General features: G+C 37.3%; 3 protein-coding genes and 1 long non-coding RNA gene across 4 annotated transcripts in view; 1 reads left to right on the forward strand and 3 right to left on the reverse strand.

Moving 5' to 3' along the window:
* Nucleotides 1-111: 111 nt before the first annotated feature.
* LOC113465447 lies at nucleotides 112-1,718 on the reverse strand. The gene is made up of 2 exons (XR_003390160.1): nucleotides 1,507-1,718; nucleotides 112-311 (listed from the first exon to the last, which is right to left on the reverse strand). It is a non-coding gene; the product is annotated as an uncharacterized LOC113465447 (long non-coding RNA).
* A 157-nt stretch (nucleotides 1,719-1,875) lies between these two features.
* LOC103524614 (SCY1-like protein 2) lies at nucleotides 1,876-12,215 on the forward strand. The gene is made up of 12 exons (XM_026819969.1): nucleotides 1,876-2,192; nucleotides 3,017-3,145; nucleotides 3,462-3,666; nucleotides 4,348-4,492; nucleotides 4,621-4,749; nucleotides 4,952-5,203; nucleotides 8,613-8,823; nucleotides 9,162-9,370; nucleotides 9,828-10,064; nucleotides 10,364-10,496; nucleotides 11,177-11,396; nucleotides 12,029-12,215. Exons 2-12 carry the CDS (start codon nucleotides 3,019-3,021, stop codon nucleotides 12,213-12,215), a joined length of 2,055 nt encoding a protein of 684 aa, XP_026675770.1. The 5' UTR covers nucleotides 1,876-2,192; nucleotides 3,017-3,018.
* Nucleotides 12,216-13,156: 941 nt separating this feature from the next.
* Nucleotides 13,157-14,825, reverse strand: LOC113465448 (CD9 antigen-like). Its single transcript, XM_026819971.1, has 2 exons — nucleotides 14,636-14,825; nucleotides 13,157-13,390 (listed from the first exon to the last, which is right to left on the reverse strand). The coding sequence occupies exons 1-2, from the start codon at nucleotides 14,792-14,794 to the stop codon at nucleotides 13,157-13,159; spliced, it is 393 nt and encodes a 130-aa protein (XP_026675772.1). The 5' UTR covers nucleotides 14,795-14,825.
* Nucleotides 14,826-16,284: 1,459 nt separating this feature from the next.
* The window catches only part of LOC103524615 (glutamate synthase 1 [NADH], chloroplastic), a 44,143-nt gene continuing 37,852 nt past the window's right edge, over nucleotides 16,285-22,575 (reverse strand). The window contains exons 26-33 of the mRNA XM_026819972.1: nucleotides 21,570-21,742; nucleotides 20,994-21,263; nucleotides 20,816-20,948; nucleotides 20,323-20,619; nucleotides 18,742-18,795; nucleotides 18,252-18,374; nucleotides 17,521-17,697; nucleotides 16,285-16,576 (exon numbers count right to left, since the gene is read on the reverse strand). Coding sequence (XP_026675773.1) covers nucleotides 16,289-16,576; nucleotides 17,521-17,697; nucleotides 18,252-18,374; nucleotides 18,742-18,795; nucleotides 20,323-20,619; nucleotides 20,816-20,948; nucleotides 20,994-21,263; nucleotides 21,570-21,742 — 1,515 coding nt within the window. The 3' untranslated portion in view covers nucleotides 16,285-16,288. The remainder of the gene's footprint in view (nucleotides 16,577-17,520; nucleotides 17,698-18,251; nucleotides 18,375-18,741; nucleotides 18,796-20,322; nucleotides 20,620-20,815; nucleotides 20,949-20,993; nucleotides 21,264-21,569; nucleotides 21,743-22,575) is intronic.

The raw sequence follows: 22,575 nt of genomic DNA on the forward strand, positions 1-22,575 counted from the left end.
TTTTTTTTTTTTTTTAAGACTGCAGACAGCATAAAATTGATAAAATTGACAGACAGCATAAACTTTCTGAAAGGAAAAAAGAATAATAATAATAAACTCACCAGGGTTATTGGCTTCTTGTTCTTGTAACTCTAGTTGAGGTAAATTTGCTAGTGATTGTTGCAGGGCAATTGCAACAAATTTAGCTGATACAGGTCCCAATTTTGTCAATAAAGTAACAACAGCCACTGTCTTGCTGCACTCATTCCATTGTTCAAGCCAATGTAGCAAGGTTGACATTTGAGCTTGGAAATGCATTTTCCTTGGTTCACCTGATAGAATAGGTAATAAGAGAAAGTGGTGATTATTTAGAAGCCATGGCAATGAAAAAGAAATCTAATTTTTGTGTTTAACCTAACCCTATTATAACACTGGTCACTGCTCAAATTGAAAAAGCTTCTTTTTGCATTTAACCTAACCCCATAACACTGATCACTGCTCCTTTTGGTAGGTAGCAATTTTCCCTTGACATGACGGTAATTATGCAGAAGTCATGTCCGTGGAAAAGAAAAGCTCCTTTTTGTGTATAACCTAACCCTGTAATAACACTAATCACTGCTCTAATTGTAAAAACTCCTTCTTGTGTTTAACCTAACCCTATAATAACACTGGTCACTTCTCGTTTGTGCCAGTTCCTTTGGTAGCAATATTCCACGGACATGACTTCTGCACAAGTACCCAAAATAATGCTAGAAATTTATCAAATCTAAAAGGAGAATACAACCAACCTTCTATCACAGTACCTGTTTTTCCACCATTCATACTCAGACTGTCTGGCAGATCAATCAGGGTACTAATTCAGAACACACAATGAAAAATTGCTACCTACAAAAAGGAGTTGTCACAAATGAGCAGTGACTAGTGTTAAAGGATTAGGTTAATCACAAAAAGGAGCTTTTGGTAATTGTTCAGAATTTAGAAGCCATGGCAATGAAAAAGAAATCTAATTTTTGTGTTTAACCTAACCCTATTATAACGCTGGTCACTGCTCAAATTGAAAAAGCTTCTTTTTGCATTTAACCTAACCCCATAACACTTGTTTGCCAGTTCCTTTGGTAGCAATATTCCACGGACATGACTTCTGCACAAGTACCCAAAAGAATGCTATAAATTTATCAAATCTAAAAGGAGAATACATTCAACCTTCTATCACAGTACCTGTTTTTCCACCATTCATACTCAGACTGTCTGGCAGACCTATGTCTTCAATCAGGGTACTAATTCAGAACACACAATGAAAAATTGCTACAAAAAGGAGTTGTCACAAATGAGCAGTGACTAGTGTTAAAGGATTAGGTTAATCACAAAAAGGAGCTTTTGGTAATTGTTCAGAAGTCACATCAATGGAAAATTGCTACAAAAAGGAGCTGTCACAAATGAGCTATAAGAAGTTATCAGTTTATCAATAAAAACTTAAAAACTAGGTAGATACTAGGTAGTTGTGACCATTTAGCATTTAGTACTTACCTACAAGTGTCCTGAGAGTTGTTCTTCCATAAATATAAGTGATGTAGATTTTTACCAGTTCTGTCTGTTCTATAGCCTCTTTTAGTTAGTTAATAAGGAATTGGGTAATTATTATTTAATCAAATAGATATTATTAATAATTTATCAAATCAAATTGAAATTAAAATAAACTTCAAATTTTGAAAAATAAAAATAAAATGAAGAGTTGAAGAGATATCAAGAGTACGGTAATTTTTTGTACCGAAGTACGGATATTGCACGGTACGGTACTGCTTTGTACGGTACGGATTGATTACTACTGATCTGGCAACACCGGTTGAGTGAAAAGGGTTTTTTTATTTTTTGAAGGGGAAAAATGGGAAAATCAGAAAATCACAGAAAACAGGAAAAAATATCTGGATTAGTAAGATAAGGATTTAAGGATCAATAGTTTTATGGATTAGTTAATTAGTTTATTAACTAATTTCTCAAGTTAACTAACTTTTAATGAACGAGACTTCAAACTGGATATAACCATGTACTAAGACAAATCAAGTAGGTATTATGCAGGTGTAAAAGCAAGGACGTATCATAAAAACAAGGATCTTCTCTGTACCAGTAAGCTCATGAAGATATAGTACAGTACCCATTCCCAAAATAGCATTTAATCAATTTAATGTGACAAAACCTCAACAAATAATATAAAGGTGAGTATGTAAGTTTTATGGATTTGCCCAATAGAGTGTTACCATATGGGATTATCTGAGAACCAAGTTAAAACCTAAAACAAGCTGGGTTTTACCTAACTTGGTATAGTATGTTATAGACTGAAATCCTGGGTTATCTCAATTCTAAATCAATCTGACCTGAGTCCTATTTAAAAAAAAAATGAGTTTTTTACTCCATGTGCAGCAGAAAAAAAAATCTTCCTAGGTACCAGTTGGTAGGGATGGGTAAATATTCTCTGAGTCGATTCAAAGAGTCGAATATTTCAAAAGAATCGTGAATCGCGATTCTTAAATTCAAAGAATCGCGATTCTTTGAAGAGTCGAGGTTGTACCTACGTTGCCGTGCCCTGTCCCTGTACAACTACAAACTACTCAATCTCATTGGTTACGAGAGTGATCCTGTGTGCTGTCTCTCTCTCACTACAAAAGAATCGCGATTAAAAAAAAAATGAGTTTTTTACTCCATGTGCAGCGGAAAAAAAAATCTTCCTAGGTACCAGTTGGCAATATTTTCTGCATGCAGAGTAAAAGGTGAAGAGTGTGACATGATGAGTCATAAAAAAAATCCAGTTATGTTTGATCCCTACTTGAAACAGTGCTTTTAAATATTACCAATGTGATTGCTGAAAGTGTGAATTTTGATTTAGTTGGCAATATTTTCTGCATGCAGAGTAAAAGGTGAAGAGTGTGACATGATGAGTCATAAAAAAAAATCCAGTTATGTTTGATCCCTACTTGAAACAGTGCTTTTAAATATTACCAATGTGATTGCTGAAAGTGTGAATTTTGATTTCATTTTTCAGAAATGGATGTGTTTAACAAACTGAAATCCACTGTTACTAGCACTGTCAATCAAATATCCAGTGTCCTGCCCGGTAATCCTGTGACAAGAGAGTATGATATCACAGGTCATATAGGTAGTGCTGGCCAAGGTAAATCAGACTTTATAACATACCACAAATTAATTACCTACTCACAGCTAATACCCAAGACCACATGTTTGATATTATAATTTAAATTGTGGTTTAAATCTTTAAACCATAATTTAAATTGTGGTTTAAATCTTTAAACAATCAGATTGGCCAGGTTGATCAATCAAACTATGAAATTTGGATTTGCCCATACAGGATTGGTGGTTCTTTGGACATTGCTGATAGGTAAATTGCAATTCATACATAGAAATAGGGTGTGATTACAAAACTATTTAGGAACCTACTACAAATCTTTGAAGAGTCAATTTTCTTTCAGGATTATTATGGAAAATATACAGTGGTACAAAGAGGTCTACAAATCAAGATGCATCTATTTTTGTATTAGAAAAACGCCAACTGGAAAAATTGGATATGAAGTTAAGAGAAGAATATTTTACTTTTGTCAAGCGTGGTGTTTCCCAATTGACAAGATTAAGACATCCTCAAATACTAATTGTGCAGCACCCCCTTGAAGAGTCCAGGTAAAAAAAAGTTTTATTTTCAATATGCCTAGGTAGATAATATAATGTGGTGGATATTACTTATGTTGCCTTGGTGATATTTGATATAGTGTGCAAGGTACTCACCTAGTAAATTAGAGGGTACAATGCCCAACAAAAGCACAAAAAATTTATTCTGATTTAGGTATTTGAGAATTGGACCTTACAATTATGATTATGACTGATTGGTTTAAATAGAAGCAAAAGAGGGATTCAAACCAAGTTCATTTCATTACAATGTTGTTTTTCTATTTATTTCAGAGAGAGTTAAGTTGACAAAGTTTCAAAGCAATTGGACAAGCGGTTTGGCCAGGCATCAAGTTCAAACAAACAAAAAAACACACACACACACACAAATTTAATATTCATTTTTATATATTAGATGTAGGTACTTATATAAAAGTTAGATAATATTTAAGATCCAATTTAGATGGTTTGAAGGAGTTTTAGCTTTACTAGATATAGAGTTGACAAAGTTTCAAAGCAATTGGACAAGCGGTTTGGCCAGGCATCAAGTTCAAACAAACAAAAACACACACACACACACAAATTTAATATTCATTTTTATATACCTATTAGATGTAGGTACTTATATAAAAGTTAGATAATATTTAAGATCCAATTTAGATGGTTTGAAGGAGTTTTAGCTTTACTAGATATAAGAGAGAGTTTAGCTTTTGCAACAGAACCTGTGTTGGCAAGTTTAGCCAATGTTTTGGGTCATACTGAGAATCTCCCAAATCCTCTACCACCTCATTTGAGAAGTTACAAGTTGTATGATATTGAAATCAAGTATGGATTGATGCAGGTCAGTAAGTAGGTGTACTTCTTACTAGCAATACTATTATTGTTTGGTTATATTATACATATAGAATAAAATAAAAGCACCTGTTTATTATTGTACCCATAACTACCTATTTATTGTTCTTTTTACAGGTTGGAGAAGGTCTGAACTTTCTGCACAATGATGCCAAGAAAATTCATCATAATTTGTGTCCTCATAATATCATAGTTAGTCATCATGGAGCCTGGAAAATATTCGGATTTGATTTCAGTAGGGAATTGGTAAGTCTATTTTCAAATAAAAATATTGGCCCTTCTGCCAAACAATACTATTTAGCTCAACAACCAAGCATGTCAGGTACAGCCCTCTCCTGATGGCTGGGGCAATCTAAGTGCATTACTTTAATATTAGAGTGACCACACTTTAATATGATATTAACAACTGTTCTGATTTTACAAGTATTTAAACTTTTAATATTTTCAGTCGGGACCCTCTGACATGAGCGTAGAAATTGGAGGCATTGATGCAAGTCTGTATAATACACCAAACTATGATTACCTTGCACCAGAGTGTTTGGACCCTACTAGACAGCTGACTCCAGCTAGGGATATGTTTTCTTTGGGTGCTACCATATGTGCTGTCTACAACAATGGGAAATCCATTATCTCTTCAGACCAGAACATTACCTTCTCAGAACTCGGTTCAGCCAAGTGTGAAAGCTATGCCTGCCCAGTGGTCACAGAATACTTTTAACTCTTTCTCTGATTTGAGTCCCCTAAATAAAAACAAAGTTCCAATGAATAGTATGATGGGAGGGACTTCTCTCATGGGTTTCCACCAAGCCAGTAATGTTTCCAACGCTATGAATATTGGAGGACAACCTGTCAAGCAGCTATCTTCATCTGAAATAAACGATTTTCTTAATTAGAACTGAAATAATTTGTCCTGTACTTAAAAGATTCGACCACGTGAAATTTATAAAACACATACCAACTGGACTTAGCCATGTGAAAGTTAATTCTTCGCAAGTTATTCCTGCATTGTTTACTTAGTACCTATAATATGTTTAGTGACCACGTGAAATTTATAAAACCTCCTACGTGATCTACAGGGACATTAATTTATTTTCTAGTAGGTACACATACCAACTGGACTTAGCCATGTGAAAGTTAATTCTTCGCAAGTTATTCCTGCATTGTTTACTTAGTACCTATAATATGTTTAGGAAAAATTTATTCTGATTTAGGTATTTGAGAATTGGACCTTACAATTATGATTATGCCTGATTGGTTTAAATAGAAGCAAAAGAGGGATTCAAACCAAGTTCATTTCATTACAATGTTGTTTTTCTATTTATTTCAGAGAGAGTTATATGTTTAGAGGACATCACTGTTACCAACCGATTTTTTATGTCTCCTTTTTATAATTATGCATACTTAGTGTTGTAAAAACCACCGAGTGAAATTAGTGCAGTTATCAAAATTTCGTGCGTGATATTTTTATTAGATGTGTTGTTTAGATGTATCTATTAATGTATTCATTCCTTATTCTAAGTCTCAAAATTGTGTATATATATATTTTAGCGTAACAAATTGAAAATGTCACTATCCACAGTGGAGAAAGAGAATGGAGAAAAGGAAAAGGAGAGAAATAAGATACGTTTTGTCTGTAATTTAAGGCTACATGTAACACTAGGCAGTTGGCTGTCACCGTATTTCTTCTTACTTTCTGTACGATGAAAGACATAGGTACGTAAAGAGGTTACGTGCGACCTCAACACTAGAAATCCTATCTAGTCTTCTTATCCAACCGCGGCCTTAAACCAACTCTCTCGTTCGTTAGCCTTAAAAGCAAAACGTACCTACTTAAAGTATTATCTAATGTTTTTCATTGGAATTCCACATTGCTAGTCTAATTTTTTAATTATCTGCTCACAGCTAATACCCAAGACCACATGTTTGATATTATAATTTAAATTGTGGTTTAAATCTTTAAACAATCAGATTGGCCAGGTTGATCAATCAAACTATGAAATTTGGATTTGCCCATACAGGTGCCAGTCACGGAATCAATTGTTTACATGATACAAATTTCTTGACTCAGCCAGGAATCGAACCCGGGTCTCCCGCGTGCAAGGCGAGTGCAGTGACCACTACGCCATGGGAGCTGACTAATAATAATAATAATAATGTGTTGTAAAAACCACCGAGTGAAATTAGTGCAGTTATCAAAATTTCGTGCGTGATATTTTTATTAGATGTGTTGTTTAGATGTACCTATTAATGTATTCATTCCTTATTCTAAGTCTTAAAATTGTGTATATTTATATTTTAGCGTAACAAATTGAAAATGTCACTATCCACAGTGGAGAAAGAGAATGGAGAAAAGGAAAAGGAGAGAAATAAGATACGTTTTGTCTGTAATTTAAGGCTACATGTAACACTAGACAGTTGGCTGTCACCGTATTTCTTCCGACTTTCTGTACGATGAAAGACATAGGTACGTAAAGAGGTTACGTGCGACCTCAACACTAGAAATCCTATCTAGTCTTCTTATCCAACCGTGGCCTTAAACCAACTCTCTCGTTCATTAGCCTTAAAAGCAAAACGTACCTACTTAAAGTATTATCTAATGTTTTTCATTGGAATTCCACATTGCTAGTCTAATTTTTTAATTAATTTATTGTTGTTCAATTTATTTGTCTTCGTAACAAACATCACTGTTGCTTTATTTATTGCTAAGTTGTCTTATTTAACTTTGACTTATTTATTTATATGTCCACATAACTTTTTTACATACCTTAAATAAAAGATAATTTAAACACTCTATTTATCAAAACAAATATTAGTGTTCTTTGTGCCTACTGATTTTGTAGCTATGCTGGAGGTTTTGCTGAGAGCTGCAGGGGTGTGATATACGCCAGTAAGTAGGCTTGGTATAACTCACTACCGCAATGTTGAAGCTACTTGGAAGAGGAATTAACAACTGCAAGGGTTCATTTGTATAAAATATCGTATCTACATGTTGACGAGTGTGACTCGAAGGAACCAAAGGAAGTGTGAGCCGATCTACTGATTTTGTAGCTATGCTGCAGGTTTTGCTGAGAGTTGCAGGGGTGTGATATACGCCAGTAAGTAGGCTTGGTATAACTCACTACCGCAATGTTGAAGCTACTTGGAAGAGGAAATAACAACTGCAAGGGTTCATTTGTATAAAATATCGTATCTACATGTTGACGAGTGTGACTCGAAGGAACCAAAGGAAGTGTGAGCCGAAGGAGTCTCCCATAGGGACTTGGTTCCTTTGGATCCAACCCATCTACTTGGTATATTTATTATGATTATTGAAAAAATATGACACAAAATTAAAAGGTGGAAATTGGGAAAGATTTTCGAACGAGAAAAGTGATTTCATTTGGAATGTAAAACATGATCATTCACTTTTACCTTTTTGTTTTTTAATAAATTGATACCGACATTGGTAAGTTAACGGGAGCTGAAATAAAATGAGATATGTCGATTGCCAAAAGTAAACATAGAATTTGTATAAGAATATAATAATAAAAAATAATTCTGTAAAAAAAAAGAGACCTATGAAAACAACAAATGTAAAATGTATAAAACCTAATAAAGAAACTTGATCGTACCTACGTGAATGATTAACAGTCAACTAAAAAGATTGTGAAGAAAATACCTGTAAAAAAGATAAGATTGTTGAAATTTAAATCAATATGATTCTTTATAAAAGAAAGAAATAATACTAGTGCTTACTAAACGATTTCATAAAACGAAATCCTAAACTGGCAATATGTATAAGTAAAATCTACGTAAAAAAGAAGAAAAAATCAACTAATGCTTTATAAAAGAAAGAAATAATACTAGTGTTTACTAAACGATTTCATAAAACGAAATCCTAAACTGGCAATATGTATAAGTAAAATCTACGTAAAAAAGAAGAAAAAATCAACTAATGAAATTTGTATAAGAATATAATAATAAGAAATAATTTCTGTAAAAAAAAGAGACCTATGAAAACAACAAATGTAAAATGTATAAAACCTAATAAAGAAACTTGATCGTACCTACGTGAATGAATAACAGGCCTTATGTAGTAAATTAACCAAAAGTATTCTTCTTGTTTACAGTTGAGAAGTATCAACTCTGCACGATTGTCTGATATAGATGAAGGATTACGGGAGCTTGTCAAGATGATGCTGAACACGAGCCCTGAGCTAAGACCTGATAACCATGATTTTCTCAAGTCTCCCTACTTTGATGACATCGGGGTCAAAACTCTTAACTATCTGGACTCGATATTCCAGTGGGATAACTTGGAAAAGTCGAAATTCTACAAAGGTTTGTACATTGACATAACTGCTGTACTAATTGCAGATAGGAAACTGACCAAAAGCCAAATACTTTTTTTTATCTCATAAATCTTACGTAAGTTTTTTTTTCAATTTCAATTGTATACCAATAATTTGAAATAAAATGTTTGTCTTTCTGTGGTTATGTAGTTGATAATGAGATTGCAGATAGGAAACTGACCAAAAGCCGAATGCTTTTTTTTATCTCATTTACGTAAGTTTTTTTTTCAATTTCAATTGTATACCAATAATTTGAAATAAAATGTTTGTCTTTCTGTGGTTATGTAGTTGATAATGATATCTTTAAAACATAATCTTTTGTTACAGGTCTCCCTCAGATTATGGAAAAGTTACCTCATCGCATCAATACCAATAGAATCCTACCGTGTCTAATGAAAGAGTTTATTAATAGCAGTATGGTACCGTTTGTATTGCCCAATGTATTGTACATAGCAGAGCAATGTAGTCAGCAGGAATTTACTCGGGACGTACTACCCCATCTGATACCAGTTATGAAACTCCAGGAACCTATTCAAGTATGTACCTAATCTTCTTCTTCCTATTTAAATGAGGTGGCGTAAGTAAGTACCTACCTACCCTTGAACAATAATAAGCATAGTGGTGGCCTAGAAAGAAAACCTTGTGTCTCCAATTTGGGAAGATAAGATCAAGCTATGATTATAACTTGTAGACGATTTTTGTACGTTATTGCCTCTCTGTGAGTTTTAAAAAAGTATGAAAGTATGAAATTTGAAATATTCTTTTTTCAACTTATTGTTTTGCTACAAATTTTCGTCAAAATGGTTTCTCCAAATTAATTTGTTCCCAAAGGCACGGTCTTCAGCATTAATCAACAACTGCTGCTATTCCAATCTAACCTACTGCATCAGACGTATGTCATCCCTCGATTTCACATTTTCTTCATAAGCAGACCACATATTTTACTCAACAAAAACAAGGAATAACTTTTTTCTATATTGTATCTCTTTTCAGGTTCTCCTAATATTCATGCAGAAGATGGAGGTTCTTCTCAAGCTAACACCACCAGAGCAAGTCAAGTCCGAAGTTTTACCGCTACTCTATCGAGCGCTAGAATCGGACTCGCAGCAAATTCAAGAACTCTGCCTCAGTATTCTACCTTCTCTAGCCAATCTCATCGAATACCCCGCCATGAAAAATGCTTTGTTACCTCGTATCAAGCGATTGTGCATTTCCACATCTCATATTTCCGTAAGTTTTTTTTTTTTTTCCTTTTTTTGTAACTGCTAAGGTCTCATCGTCCTGAAAGCGAAGAGAAAAGAAACACAGGATAGGTCGGATAGGAGAAAGCCAGCCGTTCCGAAAATGAGCCGTACCTGTTAAAAAAAATCCGCCTCGGGCGAGAATCGAACCCGCGGCCTACCGTTTAAAAGGCAGACGCCCTACGAATCAAGCTAACTAGCCTGGCAATCAGAGTTTTAATAGGCGGTATTGATAAACCCGCCCTTGCAATGCAATTGATACTGAATATATGACGTGATATTTTCCAGGTTCGCGTAAACTGTCTGGTATGTCTTGGAAAACTGATAGAATATCTCGACAAATGGCTGGTACTGGATGAAGTGTTACCGTTCCTACCACAAATCCCTTCCCGGGATCCAGCAGTACTCATGGGAATTTTGGGTAAGTTTTATTATTATTATTTTGTTTAAGTAAGATATCAAAATGTCTCCCCCAGAATTGAATCAAAATTCTCTTTACGCCCTCTTCAGCTTACCTAAAAATAAATTTATAAACAAACGCTTAAAAACGTGTTCCACTTCATTTGAAGATGAAAGATGACGCTGAACATTTTTTTCTGACTGTTCAGTTCTTATACCTGTCCGGTACATGGACTGAACAGCATAGAATTAGCGAACACAAGAGTCCTAGAAATTCAAATTTTGTTTAAGTAAGATATCAAAATGTCTCCCCCAGAATTGAATCAAAATTCTCTTTACGCCCTCTTCAGCTTACCACCATCACACTAGCCCGTGCAGGAAGTCTTGGTTCAATTGTGGTACAGGTCAAATGCCCAGATGGTCACCCATCTGGATACCAACCACGCGCAACGTTACATAACTTAAGTGAAGCATGGGAAATTAGTGTATTCAACGTATTATTTCCGCCCGTTGCTGGCTTGTTGATGTTCTTTTATTGCTTTGTTTGTATATAATTTCTCATGTTTGTAAATATTCCAATAAGAAGTTCTCTTCAACTAGGTATTTCATCATTTCCCAGGCATCTACAAGCATATAATTTCTCATGTTTGTAAATATTCCAATAAGAAGTTCTCTTCAACTAGGTATTTCATCATTTCCCAGGCATCTACAAGCTGGTATTAAATCACAAAAAGATGGCGATCTCAAAAGAAATCATGGCCACGAAAATTCTACCCTTTCTCATGCCTTTGGTGATAGAAAATAGCCTGTCTCTAAACCAGTTCAATTCGCTGGTAGCTGTCATTAAAGATATGGTGAACCGAGTTGAGGCAGAACATCGAACCAAGCTGGAACAGTTGAACTCGATAGCACAGGAACAGAAGTAAGTCCCGTAGGAATCATCCAGCCATAGCCCAAAAAACGACTCGTCCGACTTCGGTTTGCAAGTTAGTCCCAAAAATTTTGTATTTTTGTAAATTGTGTACATACCTACAATGTTTAAATAAGACAATCAAAATTGAATTAAATTGAAAATCTAAGAGAGAAACGATCTTTTACCAATATTTGGTTTGTCATTTAACACAATATATTGAATCAGACATGATGCTCTACATAAAATTATAATATAAATTTGATTGGTATCATTTTCATCTCCATTTCAGATCTCAGAGTTGAGGCAGAACATCGAACCAAGCTGGAACAGTTGAATTCGATAGCACAGGAACAGAAGTAAGTCCCGTAGGAATTATCCAGCCATAGCCCAAAAAACGACTCGTCCGACTTCGGTGTGCAAGTTAGTCCCAAAAATTTTGTATTTTTGTAAATTGTGTACATACCTACAATGTTTGTATTCAATAAGACAATCAAAATTGAATTAAATTGAAAATCTAAGAGAGAAACGATCTTTTACCAATATTTGGTTTGTCATTTGACACAATATATTGAATCAGACATGATGCTCTACATAAAATTATAATATAAATTTGATTGGTATCATTTTCATCTCCATTTCAGATCTCTGGATATGAGTGCAGCCAGTGTCGGTGTTGAATCTAAACCTCCCACATCTACTTCATCTGTAGGTCTGGATCAGTTATTCGGGAAGTCTGGCCCGTCGTCACCTCAGTCCAATAATTTCCCCGGTGCAAACCATTCCAATGGATTTTCAGGATCTCTTTCTTTTGAAGAAAAACACAGGTGAGTCAAAACAAATGTCCTTCAGATCTCTGGATATGAGTGCAGCCAGTGTCGGTGTTGAATCTAAACCTCCCACATCTACTTCATCTGTAGGTCTGGATCAGTTATTCGGGAACTCTGGCCCGTCGTCACCTCAGTCTAATAATTTCCCCGGTGCAAACCATTCCAATGGATTTTCAGGATCTCTTTCTTTTGAAGAAAAACACAGGTGAGTCAAAACAAACGTCCATTACCACAACCAAGATTTTGAGTGTATGGAGGCAATAATTAAAGTAAATATCCTTCCCCCCAGCAGTAGGGTAGTACGCTGTGGTCAAATTCTCAAATACTATTAAGGACGAAATTCCGCACCCCGACTGGGATTGAGCCCACGCCCTCCTATTTACCAGACGAGCGTCTTGACCACTACATGTCCATTACCACAACCAAGATTTTTAGTGTATGGAGGCAATAATTAAAGTAAACATCCTTCCCCCCAGCAGTAGGGTAGTACGCTGTGGTCAAATTCGCAAATACTATTAAGGACGAAATTCCGCACCCCGACTGGGATTGAGCCCACGCCCTCCTATTTACCAGACGAGCGTCTTGACCACTACACGGCCGTCGACTACATGTGAACACACCTTTAGATAACTAGTATTGGAAATAAGTAGAAAACAAGTCCAAGTATCTTCTTCTTTTTCTTCGCCTTTTCCCGTGTACAGACGGGGTCGGTGTGTTCTTCTTCAGCCTCTCAATCAGTCCTAACCAGGGTGATTGCTTTGGGCTGATATTTGGTTTTGGCTACAAATTTTACGAGCAGATGCTCTTCGCACTCAACCTTTGCTATTTCTTTAGCAAGGGGAATTCAGGCTGGTATACTCCCTATTTAAAGTCCTCCAGCCAGACTAAGCTGCTCTACTCCCTGTTTAATGTCCCCCAGCCAGACATGGACGAACAAGGGTATTAGAAATAACTAGAAAAAATATTCACGAAAATAAATAATAATAAAAAAAAAATCATTACCCCTTCTTGAATTGAATCAAAGGTGAACGTTCTGGATGAGATAACGCCATATTCATGTCGTACTGTAGACGCTACGTTACTTCGGATCAGAGACTCCAGCTGATCTAGGTTGGCGTAGCCCCACACAACGGCCGAGATTTGCGCCACCAGAACGATGAGAAGAAAACAGAAGAACTGAAACGGAAAGGAAAGAACATAAATAGTATTTTTAAAAAATCTGGACCGATTGCAATACTTTCTCATTACTAGTATAGCTTCGCTACAATGTAGTAATAGTAAGTAAAAAAAAAATCTAACGCTTCACCGTTAAATCCCTGGTGTAGTTGGGTATTCTAAATCTAAATCCCCGGTGTATTTCGTTTAAAAGTGTAAGTTATGGGTAGCTACTTTCTATTACAAAAAGTATAGCAAAGCTATCCTATGTAATGAGGAGGTATTGCAATCGGTCCAAATTTTCAAAATCGGGAAATGGGTGAAAATATCCGTTTTAGGCTTCCCTCATTTTATCAAAATCGGACAAACTGCTCTAGAGAGAGACAAAGTGCATCATTCTACCTGTACCTATTCCATCTTTGTAAAGAACACAGTATAAAGAGAAAGGGGAAGGAAGGAGGGACTGACGGGGAGGAGGGGAAAAGGCTGAGGAAGAAGTTGGGAAAAAGATAGGTAGAACATGGATTTTTTTTTATTATTGTATGTAGGATGTACCTATACTTATTATTATACTTGGGTATTATCAAGAATCTCAAAGGTCACCTTTTATGATGCTAAACCTAACACAACACACCCTTCGTTTATCATAATGAAAAATAACTCTTTTATCTTTTCCAATGTCTCTCCCTCCCTCTCCCCCCCTCCTCCCTCTCTTCTTCACACTCATTTATTTTTCTTCCCAGGGTGTAAGGAAAAATTTATGAAAGAAAGCATGACCTACTTTGAACTATTATTCCTTGACTCAATAAAAAGGATGAACAATACATCTTTCACAATGCTGCTAAGTAGGTAGGTTGAGACAGCTTAAAGGCTAACAAATGTCAAGCCTTCTTGTTTTCTCTCTTCCCTTATACACTGTGTTCAGAAAGGCCCAGGCCACCCTTTTAACTTTTTTACTGTTCACCCTGGGTAGTTGAATTTTTGCATAGGTATGACAGCCCTTGATTATGATGGAAAAAATTTTGAGGTAATCCAAGGGGCAGCCCCAGGGAGGTCAACTTTTAAATCTTAAATGAGACCCTCCTATTTGTGATAAATCATATCAAAGGCCTTACTTAAAACGTAGTATCTACTCCAGTTACTAGTACAAGTTCAAGCTTGATCCAAAACCAAGGCTGGAGTTAGGGCCTATTCAATTTTTTCATTTTTCAATGTTCTTCAGTCCAATATGTTCTTGGAATTGATTTTTTCTGCCTGATATCTTACCAAAGTCAATGTGTTTCTTGATTCTCTATAAGCACCACAACACCCCAAGAATCCCACTATGAAGAGAAGTAGACCCACACTGAGTAACAAATATACTCCAGCATAGTAATTGCTCTCATCTTGAGCCATTCGTACATAGAATGTTGGATCGGTTAGCATCCATAGGGATAAGACCAAGATGAGAAGTCCAGTCAGCTGAAAGCAAAGTGAAATATTGCTTTGTAGTATCATTTTATTATGTCAGTGTGAAATTACATCGTATCATTATAGTGATTAGTGTTAATTACGGTAAATACAAAAGGGAGATTTTCTTTTCCACGGAGTGACTTCTGCCATAATTACCCAACTTAGTTATAACGTTTAACTCCTTGGATTAGCAATCTGATTTCACTGTAAAAAAAAAAAAAAAAAAAAAAAAAAAAAAAAAAAATCATTAAAAATGGATTTTCTTCCTGAATTCATTTATTTTAAATTATATTTTTTTATTTATTATTTTTTATAGATTTTTTTTTTAATTGATTTTTCTTTTTGTAAACATATTTGAAACTGCTTGTTTGCTAAAGTAGGTAAGTATTGTTACCTATTTGATATGAACACATATGTACATGATAAATGGAAAACTGACATCATCTGTGTTGAATTATGACCTAATATTAAGTACCTACCTAAGTATTCACTCAGTTCTTAGAATAGCTATTGCAAAATGATTTCAGAAAACTCATAAGGACATACTACCTATATGAGATGTACTTTGATTAATCATAAAGTACAAGTGCTTACTTATTTCATTGTGTAAACATGCTTATTAGATAAATGGATGGGATCTACACAGATGTAGACCTCAGAATAAAGTATGATTGAACAAAAGTTGACTTCAAATGTGTAGTACATTTCTAGGGTGTATCAATGTACTTATCATGCCTATTAATTCACCAGGTATAGGGTTAATTCTCAAAAGGTTGACTTGAAAAAGTTCACACTGGATTACAAAGAATAGATTGGGTAGAAGAGCTCCTCTAGGGGAAGAAAGCCATAAAAATAATGATAAAAAAATGTTAGGTACCTACCTACTTGAAGGGGGAAAAAAGATCTCACCCTCAAACAGCCCTAGAGAATCATGGGGTAAGTGTGTGAGACAATAACTAAGAGGGTTCATTTATTATCATTGCTCAAGGCTCAAAAGAAACAAATGTGAGAGGGAAATCAATCTCACTATTCTCACTAAGTTCTCCGCTCCACTGTTTTACATTATAGTATTCAGCTTAATATTGTACTGCTTTCTTCTTCCTCCTAGCCTTTTCCTAGGGTTGGCGTAATATAAGTTCTAAATTTCTCTTCTTTTTCTTCGCCTTTTCCCGAGCCTCTCAATCAGCCCTAACTAGGGTGATTGCTTTGGGCTGACATTTGGTTTCGGCTACAAATTTTACGAGTGGATGCCCTTCGCACTCAACCTTTCCTATTTCTTTAGCAAGGGAAATTCAGGCTGGTAAACTCCCTGTCTAAAGTCCCCCGGCCAGACTAAGCTGGTCTACTCCCTGTTTAACGTCCCCCAGTCAGACAAACTCCCTGTTTAACGTTCCCCAGTCAGACAAACAATTTCACATTAAAATATTTAATTTATTACTGCTTTTTTCTTCCTCCAATAGCCTTTTCCTAGCGTAATATTAGTTCTAAATTTCTAGTAGAAAATATTCTTCTTACCTGTCTGAGGGAGGTGGCAATACAATCACAGCCCGTATCCCCACCGCCAATGACGATCACGTTCTTGTCCTTGGCGGAAATTGGCGACACGTTCTCATTGCCCATCTGTTTCTTCTGCCAGGACTCGAGGAATGACATGGCGAAGTAGATGCCGCTCAGTTGTCGTCCGGGGATGGGGAGGTCGCGAGGCCAGGTGGCTCCTGTACACAGGAGTAGGGCGTCGAATTCCTCGTATAATTCCTGGAAATAAATGACAGGAAAAATGTTATTTCCTTCGTACCATGAAGATAAGAAGAAAACCCAGAGTAGAGTGCTTTCGTGGCGCTCACAACACAAAATATAACCTTACATAGAAACGCAGGTTCTTGTTTTCTCACGTTCCCATATCGGAAAGTATAAATACAACTTCCGAAATCTTAGCTAGCACCTGCGAGCTATGTCTAACTGATGAGTTCAAATAAGAACGAAACACGTCTTAGGCTGCTCACAGGTGTCTGGCGAAACTTTATTTAGACTGTCGACTAGGGACATTATATCTACACGTAGCCCGCCTTTAAGTCTAAATAAATGAACGATATTGACAATTAAAGGTGGACAATGTTTGGTTTGATTGTCACACTGGGGTGTGTGGTTGGTAACCTGTAAAGTGTTTAATAGTTCAATATGAATTTGTTAACTAAAATGAATCTCATTTAAAATGTCGTATATTTACTTACTTTGGCTGCAATGTCTTTTCCTACATTGATGTTGGTTTTGAACTCGATGCCTTCGGCTGCCAACAGTTTGACTCGTCGCTGCACAACTTCCTTGGACAGTTTCATGGTGGGAATTCCATACTGAAGAAGTCCTCCTACTCTGTCGTTCCTTTCGAATACTGTCACCGAATGACCCACCTGGAAATCATTTAAAAGAATAGAAATAATTGTGCTTTACTTATTTTTCAAATGTTCAACATAAAAATAGAAAATCAAATCAAAAATCTTGCATTGTGTTGTGGTAAAGGACATTATATCTACACGTAGCCCCCCTTTAAGTCTAAATAAATGAACGATATTGACAATTAAAGGTGGACAATGTTTGGTTTGATTGTCAGACTGGGGTGTGTGGTTGGTAACCTGTAAAGTGTTCAATATGAATTTGTTAACAAAAATGAATCTCATTTAAAAAGTCGTATATTTACTTACTTTGGCTGCAATGTCTTTTCCTACATTGATGTTGGTTTTGAACTCGATGCCTTCGGCTGCCAACAGTTTGACTCGTCGCTGCACAACTTCCTTGGACAGTTTCATGGTGGGGATTCCATACTGGAGCAGACCTCCTACTCTGTCGTTCCTTTCGAATACTGTCACCGAATGACCCACCTGGAAATCATTTAATAGGATAGAAATAATTGTGCTTTACTTATTTTTCAAATGTTCAACATAAAAATAGAAAATCAAATCAAAAATCTTGCATTGTGTTGTGGTAAAGCCGCCTTTCCTCACAAATTTTGCTGATATTACAGCATTACCAAATGCTGTCTTTTACATACATATTTATAAAATTTACCTATGAAATATACAAGACCTTTGTTCAGACTGCGGGAGTTAAGGGACTTTTCAGTCTCATTCTGGCAGGATAAACAAGGCATACGAGTATTCTATTCTATAGGTACTATTCTATTCCTTTGCAACCAATGCCCATTTTTCACTGACAATGCTGCCTCTGGTCGCTAGCAGGTGTGCATTTGTGCAAGCCTATTATGATACCTACTCGGCCACAAAGGTTGTTCGAGAACACAAAAATCCCACTCTGAGGCTCAGGTACAGGGGCAACTGCCCCAAGGGATAAGTTCAGCTTATACGAATCTACAAAGAACCACTAACAAACCCGATATTTAGGAAACTTACATCGAGATGTGATAGCTGAGAGTTGCAGTGAATGCTCGGCACTCGTTATTGATCGTGTATTCCAGATCTATACGTGGGACTTTTCCAGACAGGACAGGCTCACATTCCTGGATCAGAGTGTTGTCTAAACGTTTCTCCAGTTGATGGTCCTGGAAAATAAAACATAGGATAAGTTTCTATGAAAAAAATCAAGATTAAATTAATTCTAGCAGAACTTTTGAAAATTACAAATCATTAAAAAGGTAACTCTCCTAATCACCTCAGGTTTCTACTTACCTTTGGTTCAAGGGATCAAGGGTTGCAAAATGAAAAACGATCACTAGTCATGTTTTGTTTTTCCATCTTTGGTCTGCTAAGATTCAATTTCAAAATTCGACCCCGAAAGTTTTATTCTCTCATCCCCTGATAAGTAATCGCAGTGACAGTATTTGTAGGGCTACCTACCCATATCATTTTATATCCAAGTTATTTTTGGAGAAAAAAGTCCGATCAAATTCAAAACAAAGTTCTCCTTACCTGAGTTTCAGATCCAGCACGAATATTAACACCAGGTCTCATATGGAGAGCATTCTTCAAAAGGAAAGCGAAGTTCAAAAATACAGAACTCCCTGGGATCGTGGTTGTGCTTCACTTTAACCTCTTCGTGTCCATAGTCCACTTTCAAAATACGAGGGAACTGGGGCCATGGGTTATCCTGGCTTCGTTTCGGATTCGGCTGGGGTAGAATTTCGAATGAGACGATCGACTGGGCGCCCTGTCAACAAAATATGTTTATTTCTCTTTTGTCAAAGGCTTGTCATTACTTTAGTGCTCATCCAAGCAAAAGTAGCTTTACTAATTTATATCACGTACTTTTAGCTTTTAGTAGATCTAAACATCACACGACTTATGAAGTTTAGTAAACAAGTGCAGTCCAGCAGATAAATCATAAACGAGATTAAATAAGAAGTGACTTGTACCATCGAGTACAGTCAAAACTTAATTTTACAACAGTTTCTGTATGAGCACTAAGGAGTATGTAAGATAACAAGGTAGCAGTAGCATACATAAAGTAACATACGTTCGAGCAGTTCAAATTTCTAATGCAACCTGCAGGCACTTGCAATCAAAAAAGATAAATGAAGAAAACCATTTCAGAAAAAAAAAACATTAAAATCATACGAATAGATTCATCTCATCGTCGATATCGAACGACGGCCGATCGACTATGTTTAGACACACCTTAACACTATTGATTGGCCTATAATTCCGAGCATCTACCTCCCCAATAAGCCACTCTACGAATTCTCTCCCCCCTAGCTGAAATCTTGGATACGGGCCTGCTATAGGATACCTTATGGCTTATGTTATTAACTTATTATGAATTTTGATATGCTCACGTTGCAGTACATTGCGTGGGGACGTAAATCCTCTGCTAATGCAACTAGGTACATAGATAGCAGGCACGTACCTACTCGCACCTATAGGTAAATATGTTTTTGCTTAGCTTCTAAATCATGATGATAAGATGTGAAATATGGACTAACGCAGGGAAGGGAGGGAGGTAGGGAGAGGAGAGGAGAGGAGAGGAGAGGAGAGAGAGAGAGAGAGAGAGAGAGAGAGAGAGAGAGAGAGAGAGAGAGAGAGAGAGAGAGAGAGGTGTAAGGCCCAGCCTCACATAGTCCGGTCCATAGAGAGGCCTAGACTGCGCGGGCTAGTGAGTGTAACGTGTGTGGCGGGCCTAACAAAGTGCTGTTTTATGCCCGGTTTCACAGTTCCATGCTCTCCAATGTGAAGCCGAATAATTATCACGTAGAAGAACAGAACGTTTGACAGAAGAGAGAAGGAAATACGCATATCTGTACTCTGTACAAAACAAAACGTAATGTAATACTTACAGACACCGGACGAGTAACCTGGGGTCATGGATCTTGGATGAAGCTAAATAATCTAGCTATATATCAGGGAGCATTGGCTACAAGGCCTAACCTTAGATTAGAGTGGAGTTAGCTAATCCGTTCATCTGTACAGTACCACATTGAGGACATCCAGAGTTCAACTCTAGCAAAGGAAAACAGCAAGCTTTGCGGGCACGGAAATTTATCCCTTGGGCAGAACTCCAGTGCTCTGGTATGGCGTTATAACACCGCCTACGTCGGGCAAGGTTGAGGTTCCCATGAGGAAGGAGTCTATTTCTCGGGCAGCCTGACGACCCTCGCTGATTGCCCATACTACCAGAGATTGGCCTCTCCTACAGTCTCCAGCAGCGTACACGCGAGGTACCGTGGTCAGATAGGTCTTCTCTACGGTGGAGTAGTTGGAGCGGGGATCAAGCGTTAAGTCGAGTTCATTGGCAATGTAACGCTCAGGTCCTAGGAAACCCATGGCTAGGAGAACTAAATCACATTTGAATATCTGAAATATGCGAGATAACAGGAAGAGTCATTCAGTGCTTTGATTTTGATACCTAGAGAGGGAGGGAGAGAAAAAAATTGGACACTACCGGGACTTCAACCAGGACTTCCTTCATACTAGGAGTCCATTAGGCTATGAAGGGGTTTGGAAAAGAGAAGTTACTGTGTCCAATAAAAAATGGAAGAACTCCACTTACCTTCTCAGAGTTAGGCACTTCATCCATCTTCCACCGTCCTGTCGCATCCTTAGTCCATTCCACCTTCACCGTTTTGATCCCCGCTACATTTCCCTTCCCGTCGTCCAAGAACTCCTTACTCAAAATACAGAAGCTGGTGAAACCCACCCTTAGAGTGGTCCCCCGAACTCAAGTCTACTCACCAGGGAAGTTGTTCGTCTGCAGGAGCTGGTTGAGGGCCTCACTCCAGTTGTTGTGGTAGATCAGATCGTTCCACTTGGGTATAATATTGCCCAGAGGACACCCATGCGAGGACTGACAGAACGGGACTCCACACTCCATACACCTTGCGGCCTGGATGCGTAAACCTTTGCGTACGTGCTGGGTGGCGTAGATTTCATCCCAGTCTTTCAGTCGCTTCTCTGCCGGGCGGTACGGAGCGGTCTCCCGGCTGTACTTTATGAAACCTCTGCAAACAAACAGGTGTGGAGGGGGAAATGAGTTTATTATTATTTAAAAAAAAAGAGGTTTGACAGAGGGAACTGTATCTACTAAGGTCTTATCGTCCCGAAATCGAAGAGAGAAGGAAGACAGGATAGGAGAAGGCCAGCCGTTCCAAGAAAGAACATTATCCCATCAGGATAAAATCTGCCCCGGGCGGGAATCGAACCCGTGGCCTAGCGCTTACATGGCAGACGCGCTACCAACCAAGCTAACTAGGCTGGCGGATAAAATGTTCAATATAGTGTTATTATATCGGACCCGTCTCACTTACCTCGTTTTATCAATGGATCTGTCAACTTTCTTCTTATCAGCTCCCATGACGTCTTCAATATCTTTGACATTGGACAGCTTGAAGCCTGGTGTATACTCGATGGCTTTCTCTTTGTTCTCGACTCCTTCAGCCAGGATCTGTTTCAACGCTCTCTGGTATTCGTATGGGAAGACCTGGAAGAGAAATGGGTCGGTAAGGTATTGGTTATAAAGGTGCGTCCAAACATAGTCGACTGGTCCTCGATCGACGAGGAAAATCTATGTTGTCGAGGCAGTGTGGACGTGTCAGTCGACATCGATCGATGGCCGGTCGACTATATGTGGACACAATTTAAGGTTATTATAGGTAACAAGTAACTTTGGTTGTTGTTGTTTTTGGTGTTATTTTAGTTAGTTATTTAACGTATGATAATGTGAAGAGGTTTGATAAAGGGAACTCTAACAACGGAGGTCTTATCATCCCTAAATTGAAGAGAGGAGGATAGAGTAGAAGAAAGAATACAGAACTCCCTGGGATCGTGGTTGTGCTTCACTTTAACCTCTTCGTGTCCATAGTCCACTTTGAAAATACGAGGGAACTGGGGCCATGGGTTATCCTGGCTTCGTTTCGGATTCGGCTGGGGTAGAATTTCGAATGAGACGATCGACTGGGTGGTTTTAGAAGGTTCACACATTACTGGACTATCCTATCCTATCTGGTTTAATCTGTGATGTCGTTAACGTCTTAGGCCAGCCACACACTATCAGGTAGACCTGAGACCTGATGAGCACACGCACTATCAGGGTACGGCTGAAAAGGTCCGACTGTCAGGTCTACCTGATAGTGAATGGCTGACCTTAGACGACTTCAATCAGTAGTTTCCAAGCCAAGTTAAATCTGTGATCTCCAATAATGGTTTGCTCCCGAGATGGTTTCAAAGACTAGTTATTCTTTCATTAGTAAAGCTATTTTTTAGTTCACAAGGAAAAATCTTAATTTTTTGTTGTAATAAAGATATATTTTCGGA

This window comes from Diaphorina citri, unplaced genomic scaffold (assembly GCF_000475195.1).
Source record: "Diaphorina citri unplaced genomic scaffold, Diaci psyllid genome assembly version 1.1 scaffold108, whole genome shotgun sequence".
NCBI lineage: Eukaryota > Metazoa > Arthropoda > Insecta > Hemiptera > Psyllidae > Diaphorina > Diaphorina citri.

What these genes read in the sequence shown, in the direction of transcription:
- LOC103524614 (XM_026819969.1), top strand. Translation starts at nt 3,019, where the DNA reads ATGGATGTGTTTAACAAACTGAAATCCACTGTTACTAGCACTGTCAAT. An exon ending in TTTCCACATCTCATATTTCC is followed by an intron (nt 10,065 to 10,363) that starts GTAAGTTTTTTT and finishes GATATTTTCCAG; the next exon opens with GTTCGCGTAAACTGTCTGGT. An exon ending in AGTACTCATGGGAATTTTGG is followed by an intron (nt 10,497 to 11,176) that starts GTAAGTTTTATT and finishes ATCATTTCCCAG; the next exon opens with GCATCTACAAGCTGGTATTA.
- LOC113465448 (XM_026819971.1), bottom strand. Translation starts at nt 14,794, where the DNA reads ATGCTAACCGATCCAACATTCTATGTACGAATGGCTCAAGATGAGAGC. An exon ending in CAAGAAACACATTGACTTTG is followed by an intron (nt 13,391 to 14,635) that starts GTAAGATATCAG and finishes TTTCCGTTTCAG; the next exon opens with TTCTTCTGTTTTCTTCTCAT.